The sequence below is a fragment of the Spermophilus citellus genome (genome assembly GCF_964194105.1).
Source record: "Spermophilus citellus genome assembly, chromosome: 1".
NCBI classification, from domain to species: domain Eukaryota; kingdom Metazoa; phylum Chordata; class Mammalia; order Rodentia; family Sciuridae; genus Spermophilus; species Spermophilus citellus.
The window spans coordinates 4,474,458-4,493,704 of NC_138182.1; the positions used below are offsets into that span (position 1 = coordinate 4,474,458).

The window sequence follows — 19,247 nt, forward strand, 5'->3', positions numbered from 1 at the left end:
CCAAATAACACAAGTTACATTTTTTGGGTCTTGAATAGAGAGATAAATCAACATAATAGAAAAGTAAAATAAATGTTGAAATAAAACAAATTGACTCAAATATAGAAATTTAATATAAACAACATTGTTAAGCAATGTTAGAACAATGAGCTATTTAATATGAATTTCTGGCACAATGCATAGCTGTCTGGGTAAAACACACTGGTTGCATACCTTACCTTTTATGCCAGGATAAAGATCAAATAGATGAAATATTACATTATAAAAAATGATGAAGTCATTAGAAGGAACTAGGGAGTCTTTGTGGGTGTCTCTGAAGAGTGGGATGCCTTTCAAATCGCAACTCTAACTCCAGACTCATTTAGAAAACACTGATAAATTCCATACACAAAATAATTCCACTGTTATAAAAAATCAGAGGACAAATGATATTGGAGATAGAAAATGCTTGTAATTCATAATTTGAACAACTAGTGTTTATCAGATAAAGAGCCTATAGAAATCCACTTATAAATGACCAGCAGCCCAACAGAAAAATGGGAAGAATAGAAACAAGAAACTCACAGAAAAGGAAACTGAAATAAAATGAAAAATCACAAGAATATAAAGACCAATTGGTCTAAAAGTATACAAAAAGGGACCCATGTGTGTCATAGTAAAGGAAATCAAATTAAGAGATACTGATTCTTTACCGGAAGTTCTTCAGTTCCCTGTGGTAGCATAACACTAAGTAACCACTGGAAAATCAGAACCACTTGAAAATAACTGTGCAAACTCAAAGTATTTTATATATATATAAAAAATATATGACAGACTGACTCAGGAGAATTGAGGCATGTACATAGTTATTCCTTGATGCATAATCATTGCAAAAGATTGCCACTATGTCTATTGGTAGGGAACTGGTTGAATACATTATATTCATACAATGTCATACTGAGCAGCTTTTTTTTAAACAGTGAAGAAAATTGTCTACTTATAGACATAATAACTGCAATATGCATTGCTAAGTAAAGAAAAGTGGTTATAATTTTGTTTTCAAATGCTGTGTTACAAGTGCAGAACATTATGTTTAGTTTACAGAATGGGGAATCAGAACTATATTCTAATTTCTTTGTTTACCTACATAGAGGGTTGAAGTCTACACAAGAAAAAAAATGTGGTAAGTGGGAGTGGATGGAAACAGATTGAAAGAGGAGCAAGAATTTTCAATCCACAATTCTGTGCTTTTTCATTTATTGCATTTATTTATGTGCTAGGTATTTAAAAATTAAATTAAAATTCTGGGAAAAACAAACAAAAGACCTTGGTCTACACTACATAGCCCCTCTTGCCTTTTGCTGATTTGTGCAGCCTCCTTTTCCCCTGAAAAGTATGGGGTGTTGTGGATGAGTGGTCCCCCAAAGTTTCATGAGCTGAAGACTTGGACCCCTGTGTGATAGTGTTCCGGGGTGAAGCTCTGGGGAAGAGAGTGGACCATCGGGGCTCTGAACTTGTCAATGGATCGATCCATCTGATTCATGATTTAAGTGGAGACTGGAGGCTAGCTGAGGACGTGGGTCACTGGGGGCATGCAGGAAGGGTATGCCTTGTCCCTGATCCCTATCTCCACCCCTGCCTCCCAGCTGTCCTAAGCCCCTCCACCACACCCTTCTGCCAACAAAGCTGCTGACCAGGGACGGAAACCTCTGAAACCACAGGACAAAGAATCTTTCTGCTTTCAAGTTGTTTTTTTTCTTTTTTCTTTATTTCTTTGGGGGTGGGGAGGGGGGCTTATTTTGTCATAGCAATGAAATGCTAAGATAAAGACATAGCAATTATAAGAGATTCAAAGTAATAGATGAGAACAGCCCTTCTCCTTGAAACCCCCTTGCCTGTGGCCTGGGTAACATGGTCATCTGCAGACTTCAGATGCTATGTGACGCAGTAACTTAACAATAGACTATCTCTTCCAGAAAGTCTTGTGGGTCTCCCTTCATTTCCATGCAATTTCCCTTTTCTCTCCCTTTCCCTCCCATCTCATGTCTCTGTTTAATGTTAATCTTTTCTTCCTGCTCTTCCTCCCTGCTCTGTTCATAGTTGTTCTCATTATATCAAAGAAGACATTTGGTACTTGTTTTTTAGGGATTGGCTAGCTTCACTAAGCATAATCTGCTCTAGTGCCATCCGTTTCCCTGCAAATTCTATGATTTTGTCATTTTTTATTGCTGCATAGTACTCCATTGTGTATTGATGCCACATTTTTTTTATCCATTCATCTATTGAAGGGCATCTGGGTTGGTTCCACAGTCTAGCTATTGTGAATTGTGCTGCTATGAACATCGATGTGGCAATATCCCTGTAGCATGCTCTTTTAAGGTCTTCAGGGAATAGTCCGAGAAGAAATTACATACAAGAGGTTGTGAGGGGAATGGGAAAATAAACAAGGAGAGAAATGAATTACAGTAGATGGGGTAGAGAGAGAAGATAGGAGGGGAGGGGAGGGGGGATAGTAGGGGATAGGAAAGGTAGCAGAATACAACAATTACTAATAGGGCATTATGTAAAATTGTGGATGTGTAACCAACGTGATTCTGCAATCTGCATTTGGGGTAAAATTGGGGGTTCATAACCCACTTCAATCTAATGTATGAAATATGATATGTCAAGAGCTTTGTAATGTTGTGAACAACCAATAAAAAAAAAAAAAAGAAATTCTTGTAGGCCTGTGCAGGGGGAACAGGTCACTGGGCACAGCATTTCTTCACAAAATGAAGGCTGCCTCTGGAAGGCCCTGCACACCCAGCCCCAGGCCCCCCACAGAGGGGGGAAGTCCTGCGCTCTCCAGGGTGGCCCTGGCATGCTGGAGTGGTGGGAAGCCATCAGCTCTCCAGCAAGGTCACCACACTCTAAAGGGCAGGATCACACCTGAGCACAGATACAGTGGTTTCTGCAGGAGTGTGACTATTTTACTTTGTGTTTGGGAGGGTTTTGTGTTTTGGGTTTTTAGCCAAATGTGTAAATTTTTCTTTCTTTTTTTTTTTTTTTTAAATTGTACCTTTGGTCCTTTTCTCGGGAAACAGGAAATAGTTCATATGAGTGCAGCCAGGTCACAGGAGTGTGCAGCAAACTGGATTCCACAAGTCAAACAGTTACTTTTCAGAGTAGGGCTTCTTGGACTCAATGATTTGTTAATGTGCCTTGTGAATCCCAAAGGGAAATAAATACGGGATGCTATGTTTCCAAACTCACTGTAAAACCCTGTGTCAGGGGCCACTCCTCTGGATCAGTATTCTGGGTCACACATTTTGGCAGATGATGCTAAAAGGTCATTCTCCATGACCTTGTTTTTGGCCATTATTACAAAAATACTTCTCTAGAATTAAAGCAAACAAAAACTTCAAATAAGTGAAAGTTTAAAACACTCTACGCCTAAGAGAAAATGGTAAACTACTAAGCATGTATTTGACATTAGAGAGTTTTCACAAAAATATATTTCATAGAATATGTTAATCCTATTTCCATTTTCATCTATTGGGATTTCCACTACCACATATAGTAAAATTATTATTTGTGAGCTTGGTCTTCCATCATTATAGAAACGGAAGTGATTTCCAAATAATAAAGTTACTTTTGATTTTAATATTTAGTTGTAGGATAGGCTAATGATTTACACCATCTAAGTATCAGTGCTTCTAAGGCATTCTGTTTACTAGATAATTACTAGTGCAAATATAATTCCCCATTCACTTTGAATGTAAGTGAATTATATTATGTGTGACTATAAGAATTTCAAAGTGGCTGTCTTGAGATGCTGTTGAAATACAGTCTCTAAGCTGGGAACTTTCAAGTGTGATTGTACTGGACTTAGTCACGGCAGACACTACTGGGCTATCCCTTTACCTTTACGAATCGTTGGTGTGTCGCTGTCTGCAATCAGTTGCAAGCAGTCTTGAGTAACTGAAAAGCAAAAGTTCATCATTTTAATTACTTGAGTAGGAATGACAAGGGAGCTAAGATGACTAAAAATACAAAGCCACAGACTCGGTCTCCCGGGGAGGCTAAATCAAACACACCTCTTGCATTACTTGTGTGATCTAAGTCTTAAGTCACTTTATGAAATTGACCCATTTACTTTAATATCTGTGCTGGAAATTTATGACACTTTTGCAACGCTTCATACTGTGGAGGCACAGCAAGCGTGGCATTGTGGAGTGGAATCAAAGTTGCTTTGAAATAACAGCTACATAGAAAACATACTTGGTTATTTTGTTTTTCAAGTTAGCCAAATAAATAAAACAGCTAAACTTATCAGATCAGTTTGAAACATCATTTGTTGAATCATAAAACCAACATTAAATAATGACTCACTGCTACTGGAAATACACTAAGGCTTAGCCTACTCTACATCCTTGAATCCTCCCAAGAACCCTAAAAACTAGGTATCTTAGACTAAGGTTTAGAAAGTATACATGTCTTGTTCAGGACCTCAGAGATAAAGTGACCAGACAAAAATTTAAGTCCTGTTTGTTTAACTTGGGAGCCAAAGTCAAGTATTTTTGGCAAAATCCTTTGGACAGAAGAGAGAAAGAGGGAACATTGTTTAAAAATAAAATGTAAAGACTTTGTGACACTGAGTTGTCAGTGAGGCTTCTGGGGAATGTCAATTCACATCCCAAATCACAGGTGGACTATTTCAGATGACATTCAGAGCAGTAAATAACGACTGCCTTAAATGAAGAAAGAGAAAGGCCTTGGGTAAAGCCAAGGAAGAACAGGTTCTGTGGGGTGTATTCTGAGATAAAAGAAAAGCAGTAAGTATGCATGAAAAACCTGGACCCTAACCCTAAGCTTGCAGGTTTTAATTGAAGAAAATACTCTTCAGCAAAACCTTCATATTTTATAAACACATGCTTCTCCGTGTGCTTTCTACCAGGTGGATGTGATGGGGATGCCTGCCTTGGTATCGAGCTGAAAATTTCTGACATTTAAAACTCTGCATAATGGGGTAATACTTGTGTACTACTCTGAGGCTGTTAAAGGAAACTCTTAAGGTTGATAACATTAAAAACTCTGTTTAGGAATTTCCCTCCTTATTTAAAGGTGGAAATAGAACATCCAAAATTACAACTTCCTTATACAGACGTGGAACTTCTCTGACTTATTTATTTGCTAATCTAATCATTTTGCAGCAGAGAATTTTGATCTCCTCTGTGGATTCTTTTACTGATCTTGAGGAACAAAGGTAGCCACACCTGAGCCATAGGGACACTATGGTTCCTGTGGCTGACACTCCCCTCTGACAGTCCTTAGAGGCATCACAATGGGCAGCAGAGTGAGGAAGGCTTTAATTCTCCACCTATAGTAGCTGGCTGAGAGGAAAGATTGACCTGCTCTGGGTTTCTGTGTTCTCCTCTAAAATGAAGACAGCAGTGTTCAGCAAGTCAGCTCTGAGGGGTAAGAGGCGAAAACACCTGGGAGCCTGGCACATGGTCAGCAGGTGGAGTGCTGTACAACCTGGGTTCCTCCCTCCCTCCTTCCCCACATGCTCTGGAGGGCCTGCACCGGACATTTGCTCAAACAGTGGCAATCTGTCTTGAGGAAATGCTGTCTCTTCAGAACTGCAATGTCCCCCAAAACTCGTGACAAAAATGCAGCTGCCCCAAAGCAGTTTTTTAAGTAGGAGCTGAATTACAACAGCAATATTTAAATATTAAAGCTAATATTGTCCCTCTGTGTAAAATTATTAAGAACCATTTATCTTTCAACACTATGAATTCATATTTTATTTTGCAGACATGAATAGGTATTTAAAAAGAAGTTGAAAGTACAAAGAAGCATCGAACTTTATAACACTGTCTTAACGTTTTCACTTTTTCAATGTATTTGCCATTTTCTAGTGTTACAATTTACTCAACAATTATATGTATGGTTTATTTTTCTCTGTCTCCACCTCACTGCAATATAAGAATCTGTGAGAGACTCAATGTCACATTTGGCTGCACTGATGGGCTTGTTTCCTGGATCTTCCCTTTCCCCAAACTTTAGGCTTAATAGGAACAGGGTTCAAAGGTTTGGTTATCGGGTCGCTCTTTTAAACACTACTTTGGAAATTGAAAAGAAGCCAACTCTTGCAACACTGAAGAGAAAAAAAAAGTCTCACTATTGTAGAGGGGAAAAGAAAAATTACACTTAGGAAAGACTGCGGTCAAACATTGCCTGAGAGCAGCCAGCGGTTCTAGGAAGAGTGCGTCCTTGCTGGGTAAGAGGCTCCAACTGGCCTGATTTTGCCAAGTTAGCTATGGACTTCTGCATTTCATACTTTAAACCCTCAGACCTGCCTCACAAGTCACAGTTCAGCCAGAAATACCAGTAAACAAGAAACACCAAGGACCTGCCAGGTAGCTCACCTTCCCTTGTGAATGAGTGGAACTAGGAGTTCAAGAAAGGAGACTCAAAAATAACACTGATATCTTCACTTCTCACAATTAAAAAAGCTGATCTGAGAGAAATGCTTATGTTACAATATTAGGTGTTAATTATGTGCACTATACTTGAAATTCTCACCTTAAAAAATGTTAACCGTAAAGTAGTATCCTTGATTCACCCTGAAACATTAAAAGAAATCCATCCATGATGAATCCCAAAATCCAAAAAAGAAGGCCTTGAGTTTGGTTAGTAGTGGAGTCCCATGTTGGTGCCTTCCTTGTGCCATGGGGCCATGCTCATGGAAGGTGGTAATGCCAGGGGAAATGGATGCAGGTACGCCCACTCTGTAATGTTCATGCAACTTTTCTGTAACTTGAAAATAACTGATCTAAGGTAAATATGGGGAAAAATAAATTTGGCTATCTTCCAAATAATTATTGTAAAATTTTGATATACGGGCAATCTTTTCATTTCTATTTCTTTGTATTATTCTTGTTATCTCAATTGTAACAGTGAAACATTGATGAAAACTATAAAAATGATAAAGACAAAATTATTTTGTTTATTTTATCTAAAATGCACATATTTTCAATAGTTCTTAAATTTTCTATTGAATAACGAGGGAGGAAATGCAAACGTTACTTGCAACGTTACTGAGCACCAACTGTTATTGTTCAGTAGCAACTTATTTGAAAGAATTCACTTTCTTGATGAAGTCTGAAGATGCTTATCCTTAGGATCCTAAAATGAAAATTGCCCTTAGGTGAGTTTTTAAAACCCAGATTATCAAAACTCCATTTGTACAGAAATTGTATTATATAACATTTCTGAAGCCAATTGGTTTAATTTTTTTTTAATTGGGAATATCTCCAAACACATTTATGGGCTTAACAGTGATTGGCTAAGATGAGCTACTTGGACATTTTTTTTTAATCCTGGATTTCCCCGAATTTCTGTTTGTTATACTATAATCAGAATGATCTTTTGAAGCACATTAAGCTTAATAAAACTTTAATATGGAACACACAATAATTAAGAAACAAAATTCAAGCCAAAAAGCTAAGCTTTCCAATTAAGTAAAAGCAGCAATCGTCCTTGGGAGGACCAGGAGGATGGGCTGTGGGCTAACCATCACATCCACACCCACTGTTTCATAAACTTCAATAGAAATGTCAGTGGTTCTGAAAAAACCTGGGGACAGTTGATAAACCAGGATAAGTGAACCCTCTGAAAGCCAAAGGACAGCCCACACTTAGTCTTAAAGAAACCAGAACAACTGGAGTGGAGACATAATCAAAAAGAAGCACAGATTTATGCTGCGTGCATCTTCTCAATCCCAAACCAAGACCTTTCTGAACAAACAACAAAAAGCCCTTGTATTGCAGCCATTTCTCTTGGGAACAGAGACATTAATTCTGAACTGGTACTTCCTCTGAAAAAGCTTACTATGTAGAACAATGCAGGTGAAGTGCCCTGACAAGTGACAGCAGCTTCCACCTGTCCCTGAGAGTCTTGCCCTCAAACCCTCCACTTTGGCTCTACGAATGTTAGAAAAAGTCTAAGGTAAATCATGGTAACAGTGATGGTGACTGCATTTGGGCTGCAGAAATGGGGGTCATTTTTTGGTTCACTTTGTTAGAGTCTTCTCTTATTCTCCAAACTTGCTACAAATTGCAAGTTATTCGGGGGTGGGGGAGCCCCAAACAACCAATACCACAACACTTTTCAACCTACAATTTGGGGATGCCCCAAAACCAGAAAAAAATAAAAATATGCAAATGGAAGGAAATTTTAAAATCTAATATGATAAATCTTGGCAAAGTGTGACTCAGGAAGCTATTTTTAAATCTATTATTCTTAAATATGTAGAAATGAGTATGTCCTCTTTAGAATGATAAATTTAGAAGCAGTGGAATGGTAGCAGAGAAGATTAAAAATGACTGAAGAATTCTGACCTTACTAGATATTGAAGCCCATTATAATACAAAATTACTCAACATGGCTTATTTATAGCAGATAAATAGAATAATAAATCAATGATTAAAAAAAGACTCAGTTTCAATTGTATGAGGAACTAAACACATTCCAGTAACTTTCCCAACACAAAGGAGTTAAATATAAACATCTACTACATTGGGATAAGGTAGCAGTCTGGAAGAGAAAAGAGGAGAGGAGGAAGTAAATGCCAGCATGAGATGATTCACCAAAATAAATGCCAGAAGGATTAATGTGTTAAAACCAAAAAAACAAAACAAAACAAAACACTAAACTATGAACAAGTCCAAAGTATTAGTAAATAGAGCAAAACAAGAGATTATGAACACATACACATTTAGCTTACTTAGATTTTAGAGAAAATCAAAAGGAACAGATGACCTCATTAACACAGATACAAAATCTTATGTACATATGTTAAAAGAGCAGCAAAATTATGTGAAAATATTTACATCACAATTTTGATCAATAATGCCTCAGTTTATACAAAATCATAAAATATTAGGGTGGTGGGAAATTAGAATTAAAAATTAGCAAAACATCTAGTTAGAAGTAATCAAAATATACAGAATGATATTCATTATTATTATAAATAAGCAACACATTAAAGTAAATTTGAGATTCTATGTTACAACTACTAAATTAGCCAAAACAAATATTTAAAGACAAAATGCTAGCAATAACGTGGAAAACTGGTACAGTACATTTTTGTATGCATACACTTATAACTCATTTTGGAAATGCTGTGACAATAAGTAGCATGTCCAGTCTGTTAAGCTCAGAAATTCACGTTGCAAAATTTATATTGAATATATAATTCCTCAGAAATGAAAGATATGCACAAAATTTTACATGTTCTATTATAGCCAAAAAAGAAAATGGTCATATTAAAATTATACAACTTAATAGATGTGAGAATGCCTAGAAATAGCTTAAATGCTTGTCAAAGTGAAAAAAATCTATCATAGCATTACATGCTCTTATTTTATATAGAAAGTATAGATGATAAATACAAAATACAAAAATAAGATGTTAAAACAATGAGTTTCCTAGTTTAAAAAAAATGTTTAAAGCCAATTGTTAAATAGCCCAAAGATATGCTAATCAGATACAAAAAGGATTATCTGAGATGAGGAAGAATTTTCAGTAAACATGGCACGTGGTTAAAAACTGTTTCCAGTCAGCACTTGGCATGTGCGCAGGACACCTGTTCCCCTCTCCGGGGTCACAGGCTTCTCTCCTGAAGTAAAGTGCACACACAGGGGGACAGTGCTCTGTGGCCCCCAGACAGCTGCTCTGAAGGTGACGTGAAATTGGGTGAAAAGCCTATCCAGGGCCACACCTGCCTGGCACCTTCCAGGTGTTCAAATATGTTCCCTCGACACAGCAGGGAAGCAGTGCACAGATCCGTGAAACCATCACGCGGATCAACCCAATGCCAACACTTCCTACCATCTTGGAAATGAAGAAACTGGATGAATAGATGACCTTGACGGTCTACTTCAACTCTGTAAAAAGCTCAAGGGAACCAGAGGACCTTAGCGTGGCAGAAGTGACGAAAGAGACGTGATCACACACGCATGGCTCTGCTGGGGAAGTCTGGGTGAAGGAGAATCTTTAAATCCGCGTGTGCGTGCGTGTGTGCGGGTACAAAATCGTCCTTAAAGGAAACAGGAAAAAGCACTCACATGCCGGGGTGCCCAGTGAGCCCCTTCCTGGGGCTCCTGCATGCAACACCAGGGACTCCGGGAGATGCAGGTAGCGGGTCTACCTCTGCGGTGACGAGGTGCTCTGTCTCTGCTTCCGCAGGGATGGAGGGCACCACGCACTGGAGGACAAACCTGCCTCCCCTTGGCCTCACGCGTGCTCGCCACGCAGTGCAGAGAAGTAGCGCCCAGGGAGGGATGCTTCTACCCGCACAGCCCCCTGCGAGGACCCGCAGGCTGTGCCGCCTAGGCAGCCCCGGGTGCTGGCGCTCTGCCCCCAGCCCTCTGGCTGAGACGGCAAAGTTCCTAGTCTGTACTTTGGAGGTTTAGAGAGGCTATGCGCACCTGTAGCTCTGCAGGCGGGATGCTTTCTCCGCACCTGTGTGCACGCAGCCCCGCCCACCACCTACCTGTTTCCTGGGACCCCTCAAGCGCACGCCGGTTCCTGCTGCCGGGGCTAGAGTGGCTTTCCCCCAGAGCGGCTGCGGCGAAGATGCCCTGTGAACAGAGAAGGGAGGTTATTGGCCCGGTGGCTGTGCGGGGCTGGGGGCGGCGGGGCTGGGGGCTGCGGTGCGGGCGCCGGACTCACTTTCAGTCCCGCTGGGGCCGCGGGAGCCGCAGCTCCTGCCTGGGTCGGAGTGGGCATTGGTGCGCGGTGGCCCTGCAGTTCTGCGCGGAGGCTTTCCAGGTCCGCTTGCAGGGTGGCCACGCGGTAGAAAGAGATAAGCGTGAGGCCACTGGAAAGTAGGGCCAGCAGCAAGGTCGCGGCCAGCAGCTTTGCATCTCTGGAGAATCTGACCGAGGGGCTTTCCTCCTGTGGGAGGATGGGAACACACTCTAGTTTCATTTCTCCCCCTTTCTTGAGGCAAGAAGAAAGGCGTGCCTGCTCCCACTCCGTGGAGTCATCCATTCCCCGACTTGCACTTTGAAGGCTGGGGCCTTTACAATGAGTGACCACAGAGGACGGATCATTTCCTGTTATCTGTGCGCCTCGAGGTCCCGCATTGACTGCGAGGCAGCCCCGGGCTCTCCCCCTCCGGAGCGCTCTCCTGCTTTTCTTCTTTCTCCCCTTGTGCATCTTTGCCCCTCCTGGGCCTTGGCTTTACTGGCGTTTGCCCTTCTGTGGATTGCTCAATCTGTCTTCCTCATTTCACTTTCAGTTTTTGTAAGAATTTTAATGCCAACTCAAAGGACTCATGCTCAAGGAGATGCGAGGCCCCTTACGCCCGCTGAGGAGACGGTTTAAGCTGGTGCTCTGGAAGGGAAGGCTTAAGACAAATTTAAGGAGATTCACCCCCAAGCTTTAGGGGAGAATGGGGTCTACTTGGAAGCACATGGCTTCTAGGGAAAGGGAAAGGGAAAGGGAACATTGAAAGCTCCCGCTGGTGTCATGACAACAATTGGAAGGTCGGATAAGCCAAGTGCTTTAGCACTGAGTTGTGTTTAGCTAGAGGGTGATTTATGAACAGTCCCCAAGGAGGAGACAAATGGCAAATCCTTAAAGGAGGCTTGGAAGCCCACTGGGGATTGTTCTTGTTATCTTAACAATGCAATAAAAAGAATGTGACTCAGCTTCTAAATAATTGATTAGATAACGGGACTTCTTTAAACATGCGGGGTACATTTTCAGGGAAAGATGCATCATCTGTTTCCTTGCCAGGCGGGCTGCTAGTGAGCCAACTGCACCTCCCCCTTGCCACTGGGACTTCTGAAGGCTGGGTCCCTGCTCACTGTGAGGCTCCCTGGAGGAGTCTTAGCTTTATCTCCAGCTCCAAACTCCTCATTCCCACTTGACCCTGCCTGTCCAAAAGCTACCGACATACAGGGTCCTGAATCAACCCAATCACTTCATCTAGAAGTGAGGGTGGTGCACTGCAGGGAATGTTCACTCATCTGGATCCTGCCCTGTCTTGATGGCTGATTCCTGCACTAGCACCAGTTCCTGACTGCTTTGCCCCAGCATCCAAATGTTGATTCATCTTGCAACAAAGTTAGGGAGGACTTAGCAAGCCTGGGTGGGCACTACTCCATGTGCTGGGGGTACTGAGCGGTAGCTTTGTCTCACAGCCCCCTCTCCTTACAGCCTTAATAAGGTTACAGAAGTGATACAGCATAAAGGTAAGTACCTCAAACTTCCAGGATTCTAATCTTGCTTCCACCCTTTGCCCTCCTTAAGCAATTCATGGAAGGTCTGTGCAATTTAATTTCCTCCTCTGTGAAATGGGGTGATAACAGGAACTGTGCCTGAGGTGCAGAACAAGGCTTACAGGAAGGTGCTAACAAACTACATTTTAAAAACTGTTTTTTTCCATTCACTATCCTTTGTTTATATTCAAAGGATGAATGAAATATTCTCACTATTATTGTGGTGCAAGAAGTACTTTGTTCAATTGCCCCTGTAACATCTGTAGGAATGTATCCAGCAAGCACCTGCTGGGAGTAGGTACTAAGTTCCCATTTCCTATTGTCTTTCCAATGAGTTGAGGTCATCAAGCTATCCCTTTTTTCCTCTGTTTTTTTTAAAACGACTTGTCTATAAAACCCACAGTGACAAGTGTATAAATCCCACTCAACAGGCAGACACAAAGTGGCCTGAATCAAGCCAGAGTCGCTTGGTCTGGTGTGGTGGACTTAGCGTGCTGCAGGGCATGCCTCAGCCCTTCCAGTCCTGTCTGATCTTGACGGCTCATCCTAGACCAGCACCAACTTCCCTTCCCCCAAGCAAGCTGCTCTCTGCCTCTGCTTTCTCAGGTGGGAGCCTTGTTCCATAGGTTCGCATGCAGGGTCTGTGGTGTCAAACATCACACTACACAGTTCCTCTGTCGGGGTCCTTGCTGCAGGTGGATGAGGGTGAGGCATCCTGGACAAACTTGCAATGACAAATGGGGTTAGTTGGGGAGGTCCAAAGCCCTCCAGGCTGGCAGTGAACAGACAGAACTCATTCGGTGTGTGGTAATATTCCCTAAATACATACAGAAATCCGTGTTCCAGGCAAAGCAGGAACCAATGATCCTTACTTTCATGAGGACACACTGGAGACCTCATTCCCCTGTGATTTGATGTTACTTCTGATGAGCCCCCTCTCCATGTGCTTGGGTCAAAGCTGTTAAGTGGAATGACCCAGCTGCTTTAGAGAATGGCCTCTGCCTTCGCTGCTCTACAGGGCAGTGACCTTCATGCTGACCTCTGCAAGACAGAGTCCCTGGTCAGCCTATGTTCAGGCCATTCTGAAACAAGCATCTGCTGGTTGTTTGATGCTGAGGGTGACACTGTGCACAGAGGGGCTACTACTCCTTCCAGGGAAGGTGGCCAGCAGCCCCTGTGACCCAGATGGGCAAGCAGGCGTTGCTGTCTGCATGCCCTTCTTAGGGTCACACAACTAGATTTTCTCCAAAGACAGATAGAAATCTAAATGGCATCTATGGCTCAATGACTTCTTATGAACAAAAGGAAGTTATTTCTCCATAAATCAAAGACCTGTTTCCTGTAGAGGAAATGGTTTGATAATTTAACCGAAACTCTGTTAAACAAAGAACACATTTGTATTCATTGAACAACACAGCACAGTCTATCCAGGGAGGAAAGCCTCCATACCCGAGCCACGGAACTTGGTCGAGTGTCCACTGTCAGCATCCAGACACTTTCCCTGTGTAATGTGGGTGATATATTCCATGTAACGAACACCATGATTGAGGTACCATGGCCTGGGATTGTCCAAATTGTCCCCTGCACTCAGGATGGGCAGGTAGGATTGAAAAAAATGAGTCATCAGTTTAACCAAGGGGCAGAACCACAGGACAAAATACAGTCTTTGCCAACTTGCTATTTTTACATTGGCTGCTTCAAAAATATTCAAAAAGCTGAATTATAAGTTTCTGGTTAAGAAAACTATTTAGAATTATAAAGTTCAGCAGATGTCGTTTTTTCCGCTTTCTTTGAGGAGAAGGCATCTCATGAGGACCAGCATGGTGGTCACAGCAAGTGTGGCGACCACAGCTCTTTCAGATGTGAGGATGGCCTGAATATACAGCTCAGCTGCTGGCTGAAAGGGCTCAGGCACAGAAAACGATCCCGTACAAATAATTATATAATTCAGAACAAAAAATCATTTTGTTTTTGGTAGAAAAACTTGCAGTCAGTGACTCTTATAGTTTTAGCTAAAGTTGACTTTAACCATGAAGTGGTGTGTGGGTTATTTATGGAGGTGACTCCAGACATTTCTTTCACAAAAGGGTGATGTGGCTGGGATGCTCATACCCATTTCCTGAGAGTTTTTCTATAAAAAGGAGCATGCATACACTAATTGGGGCTGAATTTTTGTCACTTTTGGGAAAATAATCTACTTTTCTAAGAACTTGAACCCAAGAGTTGGATCTTTCAGGTCTCTGGGTTAAGCCCACCTTCTCTTTGTTGTGCAATTGCTTTTGGATTTAATGCCCATGAATCAGTGTGTTATAAAGAAATTTGTTTATTTCAACACTATTTTCAATTAGAGTATAATTTAATCTGTCATTCTTGACCATAAAAACAAGAGTGTTTTTGCTAATAATGTCAGTTGATGGGAGAACATTCAGGAATGAATTTTTCTTTTTTCCACACACAGACACACTGCATATTGACACACATAGGCAAGTACACATATGATCATTTCAAAAACTTTGGGAGAAATGATAAATTAGTTCTACCCATGCAGGAAAGATCATTTATGAAACTTATGTGATGTCCTCTGCTTTTAAAAATTAATAAAATAGATATTTTATTTGAAATTTTGCTTATTAAATGTTAGACATGAAAGGAGGGATGAGGAGTCACGGACTCTGAGGGCAGAAATGGCCACATTTCCAGTGTTATCATCTTATCAGACGTGTCCTGAGCCCAAATCCAGAGACTGACTTTGTTCAGATGTACATCTTTGCAAGATGCCGACACGATCCTATAAAGGGGAATCCTCATCCACTCCATCCACATCACCACCGATTGCCAAGCCCAAAGGATGAGCATATTTGTTGCTATATTTGTTGCTATACCCCTCATGTTTTATGAAGAAGAACGAGAAAGAGATACTCAGTCCACTGGACATGCACGTCTGCATGTCACTTCCTAGCCCTGCAGAGGCCATTCTGCAGCAGCTGTGATGACCAGGCTGAGGCCAGGAGGGCAGGATCCTGGAAGCATCTCCTCTGCTGCTGAATCCATCTACTTTTTGTGTCCCACATAGGGTCCCATTTTTTTTCCTTGTTGCTTCAGCCAACATGACACAAGATTAGACAGTAATGCATCCAAAGATATCCCAACTAATTCTGCTAGTTCAAGAATTGTATTTCTAATACCAAAGAACTTTGCATAACATAATTTTGTATGTTCTTTCAGAATTTTTCCAGATGTCCACGTTTTTAAAAGTGCAATATGGAGATAAAGGTCAGGATCCATAGCTAGAAAAAACTATTTTTTTAAGAAAAGTCTTATTTCCAGTTCTACCATAAAGTTATTGAATTATTTCATAATGTTTGGAAACATAAGAAAACAATGTCTTTTAAACTGCTATTATGTGAAGAGCTCTTTGATCAATCTGTCTTTTCTGCGTAGAACCAGAATGTACCTACTTGCCCCTTTCAGGAGGGGGGATACCAAACCAGAACTGTGGGGCTCCATGGAAGAACAAGATAGTCTCAAACTAACGAGAAACCAGGGAGGACCCGCGGTTTGAGGAAACACAACAGGAATGTGCAGGAATGCTTTGTTCTTCTCCTCCAGTGTCAAGCTGGCTCTCTTCTGAGCCAAGGGCAGCTGGATGTCAGGGAGGCCTTTGGCTGTCATTGGTTCTAGGCGGAGAAAAATGATGAGGTTTTTTCTCCACTATAAAAATTTACAAGACTATTTGAGATCAGAGACTTTGCTGCTCATTCTATCAAAAATCCGCAATCTGTGGACCACCATCAGCCTCACAGAATGTGCCACTTCCTGGAGCCTCCAAGACTGGAGAACGAAATGCTTGGGGCTACTCCTCCATGTCCCTCCAGGGCTAAGAGACCTTGGGAGGGGCTCCCAGGAAACAAAAGCCACCATCAGGAGTCCAGAAGTTTCCCTGCTGGCTGAAGGCTGACTCCCATGTTGAGGACTTGAATTCCTACACCCAAGCCTGGACTGCACCACTGAGCAGAGGTTTGTGAGACCCAGCCTCCTAGGAGGAGAGCTTAGAACAAGCAACATGTGACAAAGCCAACCCACTTTCTCAGAACTTTAAGTTGCAGGTGCAGGACAATTTTAGGAGCTAAATAATTGTCCAATTAAATGGTTTAATAACTTGAAACAAGAAGGAATGAGTGAAATTAAAACCTCAAATAGCAGAATGTTTTACACTTGACACGCAAAATACAGGAAATGTAAAAGGAGGTGGCATAGATTAGAGAGGCAACGCCATCAAATCTTGTAGGGAAAAGCCCTGCAGGTGCAGTTTGAAAGTGCTCTCGCAGGCCCAGGGTGGAGCACAGGCAGGGCTAGGTGAAACCCCAATGGAGCAAGAGTTGTCAGATACGCAGCAAATAAAGCATATCAAAACTTGTGAAGTGCATCTACAGCTTTCTTATGAGGAAAAATGGCAGGTGAAATTGAATATTTTAGAAAAGGATAATAGAAAAATGATGTACTGAGCACATAGTTCATGAAGTCCTAAAAAGCTAAAAATGTGAAAGTAAATTAAGCTTGAAGATAAAAGAAATACAAAAAGAAAAATAAGTTTGTAAAACATAATAACACAACATACAGGACAGAAATGAAACAAAATGGTACACTTCTAGACCTATTTTACATGCTCAAAGAAGGCATTATGAATAAAGTCATGCAGTAAAAAATAAGGGGAATTTGAAATACACTAGAATATCTCCTACACTCAAAAAACAAAAACAAAACTCAAAAGAAAAATAGGAAAAGAAGTTACCAGAGGAGGGTTCTGGATACTGGGACACACACACACAAAGTGAAAGACAGATTGAAATCTCCTATTCCATGAAGCTCAAATTCTATTGTGCAGGATTATTTCAAACAATTTCAAATTTTATTTGATAAATTTGTGCAAAACTACTGTTTCTTATCTGGTTTTAAATTTCTTTTGTATCTTTAGTAATTGTATTTTTAAAAACTCCGCATGTGACTTCTCTTTATTTCTTTAAAAAATAGCTAAAACTTAATCAGTTTTGTCATTGCTGTTGAGTCTCAGAGATGGTTTTATCTTCATGGTTGTCTCTCACTACTTCTCTCTAGATTGCTCTTTGACTTCCTTAGTTTAAGTTTTTCTCATTCTCTTCCTTTCTTACTTCTTGACATAAACACATAGACTGTGAAATTTCCCAGGAAGGTTGCTTAGTGAAATTCATTGGTATCTGATATGTATTGCTTTTTATTGTTAACTTTTGTAGAAAATCTGAAAATTTTGTTTGGAGTCACACTTCAAGTTAAAAGTCACTTAAGAGATACTAATTTGTTTTAATGTCCAGGAACTCTTTACAATTTTTTTTTTCTTACTAATTTCTGTATTGTGGTTTGCATTTAGGTATTTTACTACGTACTTCTACTTGTAAGACTTAGCATTTCCTAGGGATTAACGATACTGACACTATTATGACTACAACAGGTATTTTAAAAGAAGGTACATCCTTGTTAATTTTCTTATTATAGTCTGAAACACCATTTTTTTTGGTGGTAGTATTTGTAGGATCTATCACAGACTGAGAGAAAGTGTCCTACGACTCATGTCTTTCCTGTGTATTTCCAGTTGTTTTTCTGTGGCTTTATCCTCGTCATTATTGATGCTATATTATTTCACATTCCATTATCTGATGCAAAGATCTTCAAAATCAAGATAACAACTTATGGCTATCAGATATTTTTTCAAAATGTGCAAGGAAGGTAGCAATTTAATCAACATTATAAAAAGTTGAACTTCTAGCAGGCAACGTGGTGCACACCTGTAATCCCAAGGTGGTTATTACACCTGCTGCTCAGGCTGAGGCAAGTTGTGATCAGGAGGATCAAAAGTTCAAAGCCAGCCTCAGCAACTTAGCGAGACCCTGTCTCAAAATAAAATATTAAAAGGGCTGAGGAGGGTGTGGTTCAGTGGTTAAACAACTCTGGGTTCAATCCACAATATCTTTAAAAAAAAAAAAAAAAAAAGCCTATGGGCTCCCAGGAAGGGTCACTTGCCAAGACTAGAACAGCCCTTCTGGTAGCTGCTTATTTGCAATGTGATGTTGTAGCTCTTGCCATAAAAAGGTCACTTGGTCTCCTTGCCTCATGATTCTGAACTAACCTTGCAAATGGCTTTGACCAGAAGAATTTAGCAGGCAGGACCTGACTTTCTTAAATACTCCTGGACTCCTTCCCCATGACCACCAGGGGGCAAGTTGGTCTGGCCTCTTGGGCGATGAGAACAGGAGACAAGCCACCAGGCATGTGACTCGACACCCAGCACTACAGCAAAACGTGAGTGAGCTTACTGGGACCCTCCAGCCTGCCTGGCTGCCAGAGACCCACCTGAAACCCACAGCATCACAAACAATCTTCAAGACTGTGGCAAGCCACTCAATTAGGATGGTGTGCTACTAGCAAGAGATGACTGATACTGTCACACTCAGTGTTTACAGTCTCAATAGAAATCACTACGATAAAAACTCGGCAATGAAACCAAACAATTCACCAAAAGACAAGACACATGCGTTACAGCAAAGAACACTCGTTGTAAAAGCACGATAGCACTGAAAACAAAGCCACCATAAAAACAAAATATTATCCAAAGACATTAGACACCCGTGGAGAAATCACGACTATCAGAATAGCCCAGGCTATGAAATATGATGATGATCGTTAACTATGATCAGAGCTTGATAATCCTGAGCTGCGTAGGGCCACTGAGGTGCTGTGTTGGGTGTGTGGCTGTCCTCTGAGTGCTCCTGTGTTGGGAGCTGGGTCCTCAGTGGTGGTGTGGGAGGTGATGGGTCTTTAAGAGGTGGGCCTTGTGGCAGTCCTGAGGTCACTGGGCCACGCCCTCAGAGGGCGAGAAAGTAGCTCCCCAGAACCTGGAGGTCGCCCTGTTGAGAGTGAGCTGGACCCTCTCTGGCTTCCTGTCTGGCCCAGGCCTGCGTT

The 19,247-nt window shown here is 41.2% G+C and overlaps 1 protein-coding gene across 1 annotated transcript in view; it reads right to left on the minus strand.

The window, feature by feature from the left end:
- TNFSF13B (TNF superfamily member 13b) overlaps nucleotides 1–11,354 on the minus strand; it is a 34,229-nt gene extending 22,875 nt beyond the window's left edge. Inside the window, exons 1-3 of the mRNA XM_081293745.1 lie at nucleotides 10,699–11,354; nucleotides 10,520–10,607; nucleotides 3,883–3,939 (exon numbers count right to left, since the gene is read on the minus strand). Coding sequence (XP_081149871.1) covers nucleotides 3,883–3,939; nucleotides 10,520–10,607; nucleotides 10,699–11,187 — 634 coding nt within the window. The 5' untranslated portion in view covers nucleotides 11,188–11,354. The remainder of the gene's footprint in view (nucleotides 1–3,882; nucleotides 3,940–10,519; nucleotides 10,608–10,698) is intronic.
- Nucleotides 11,355–19,247: the final 7,893 nt, after the last annotated feature.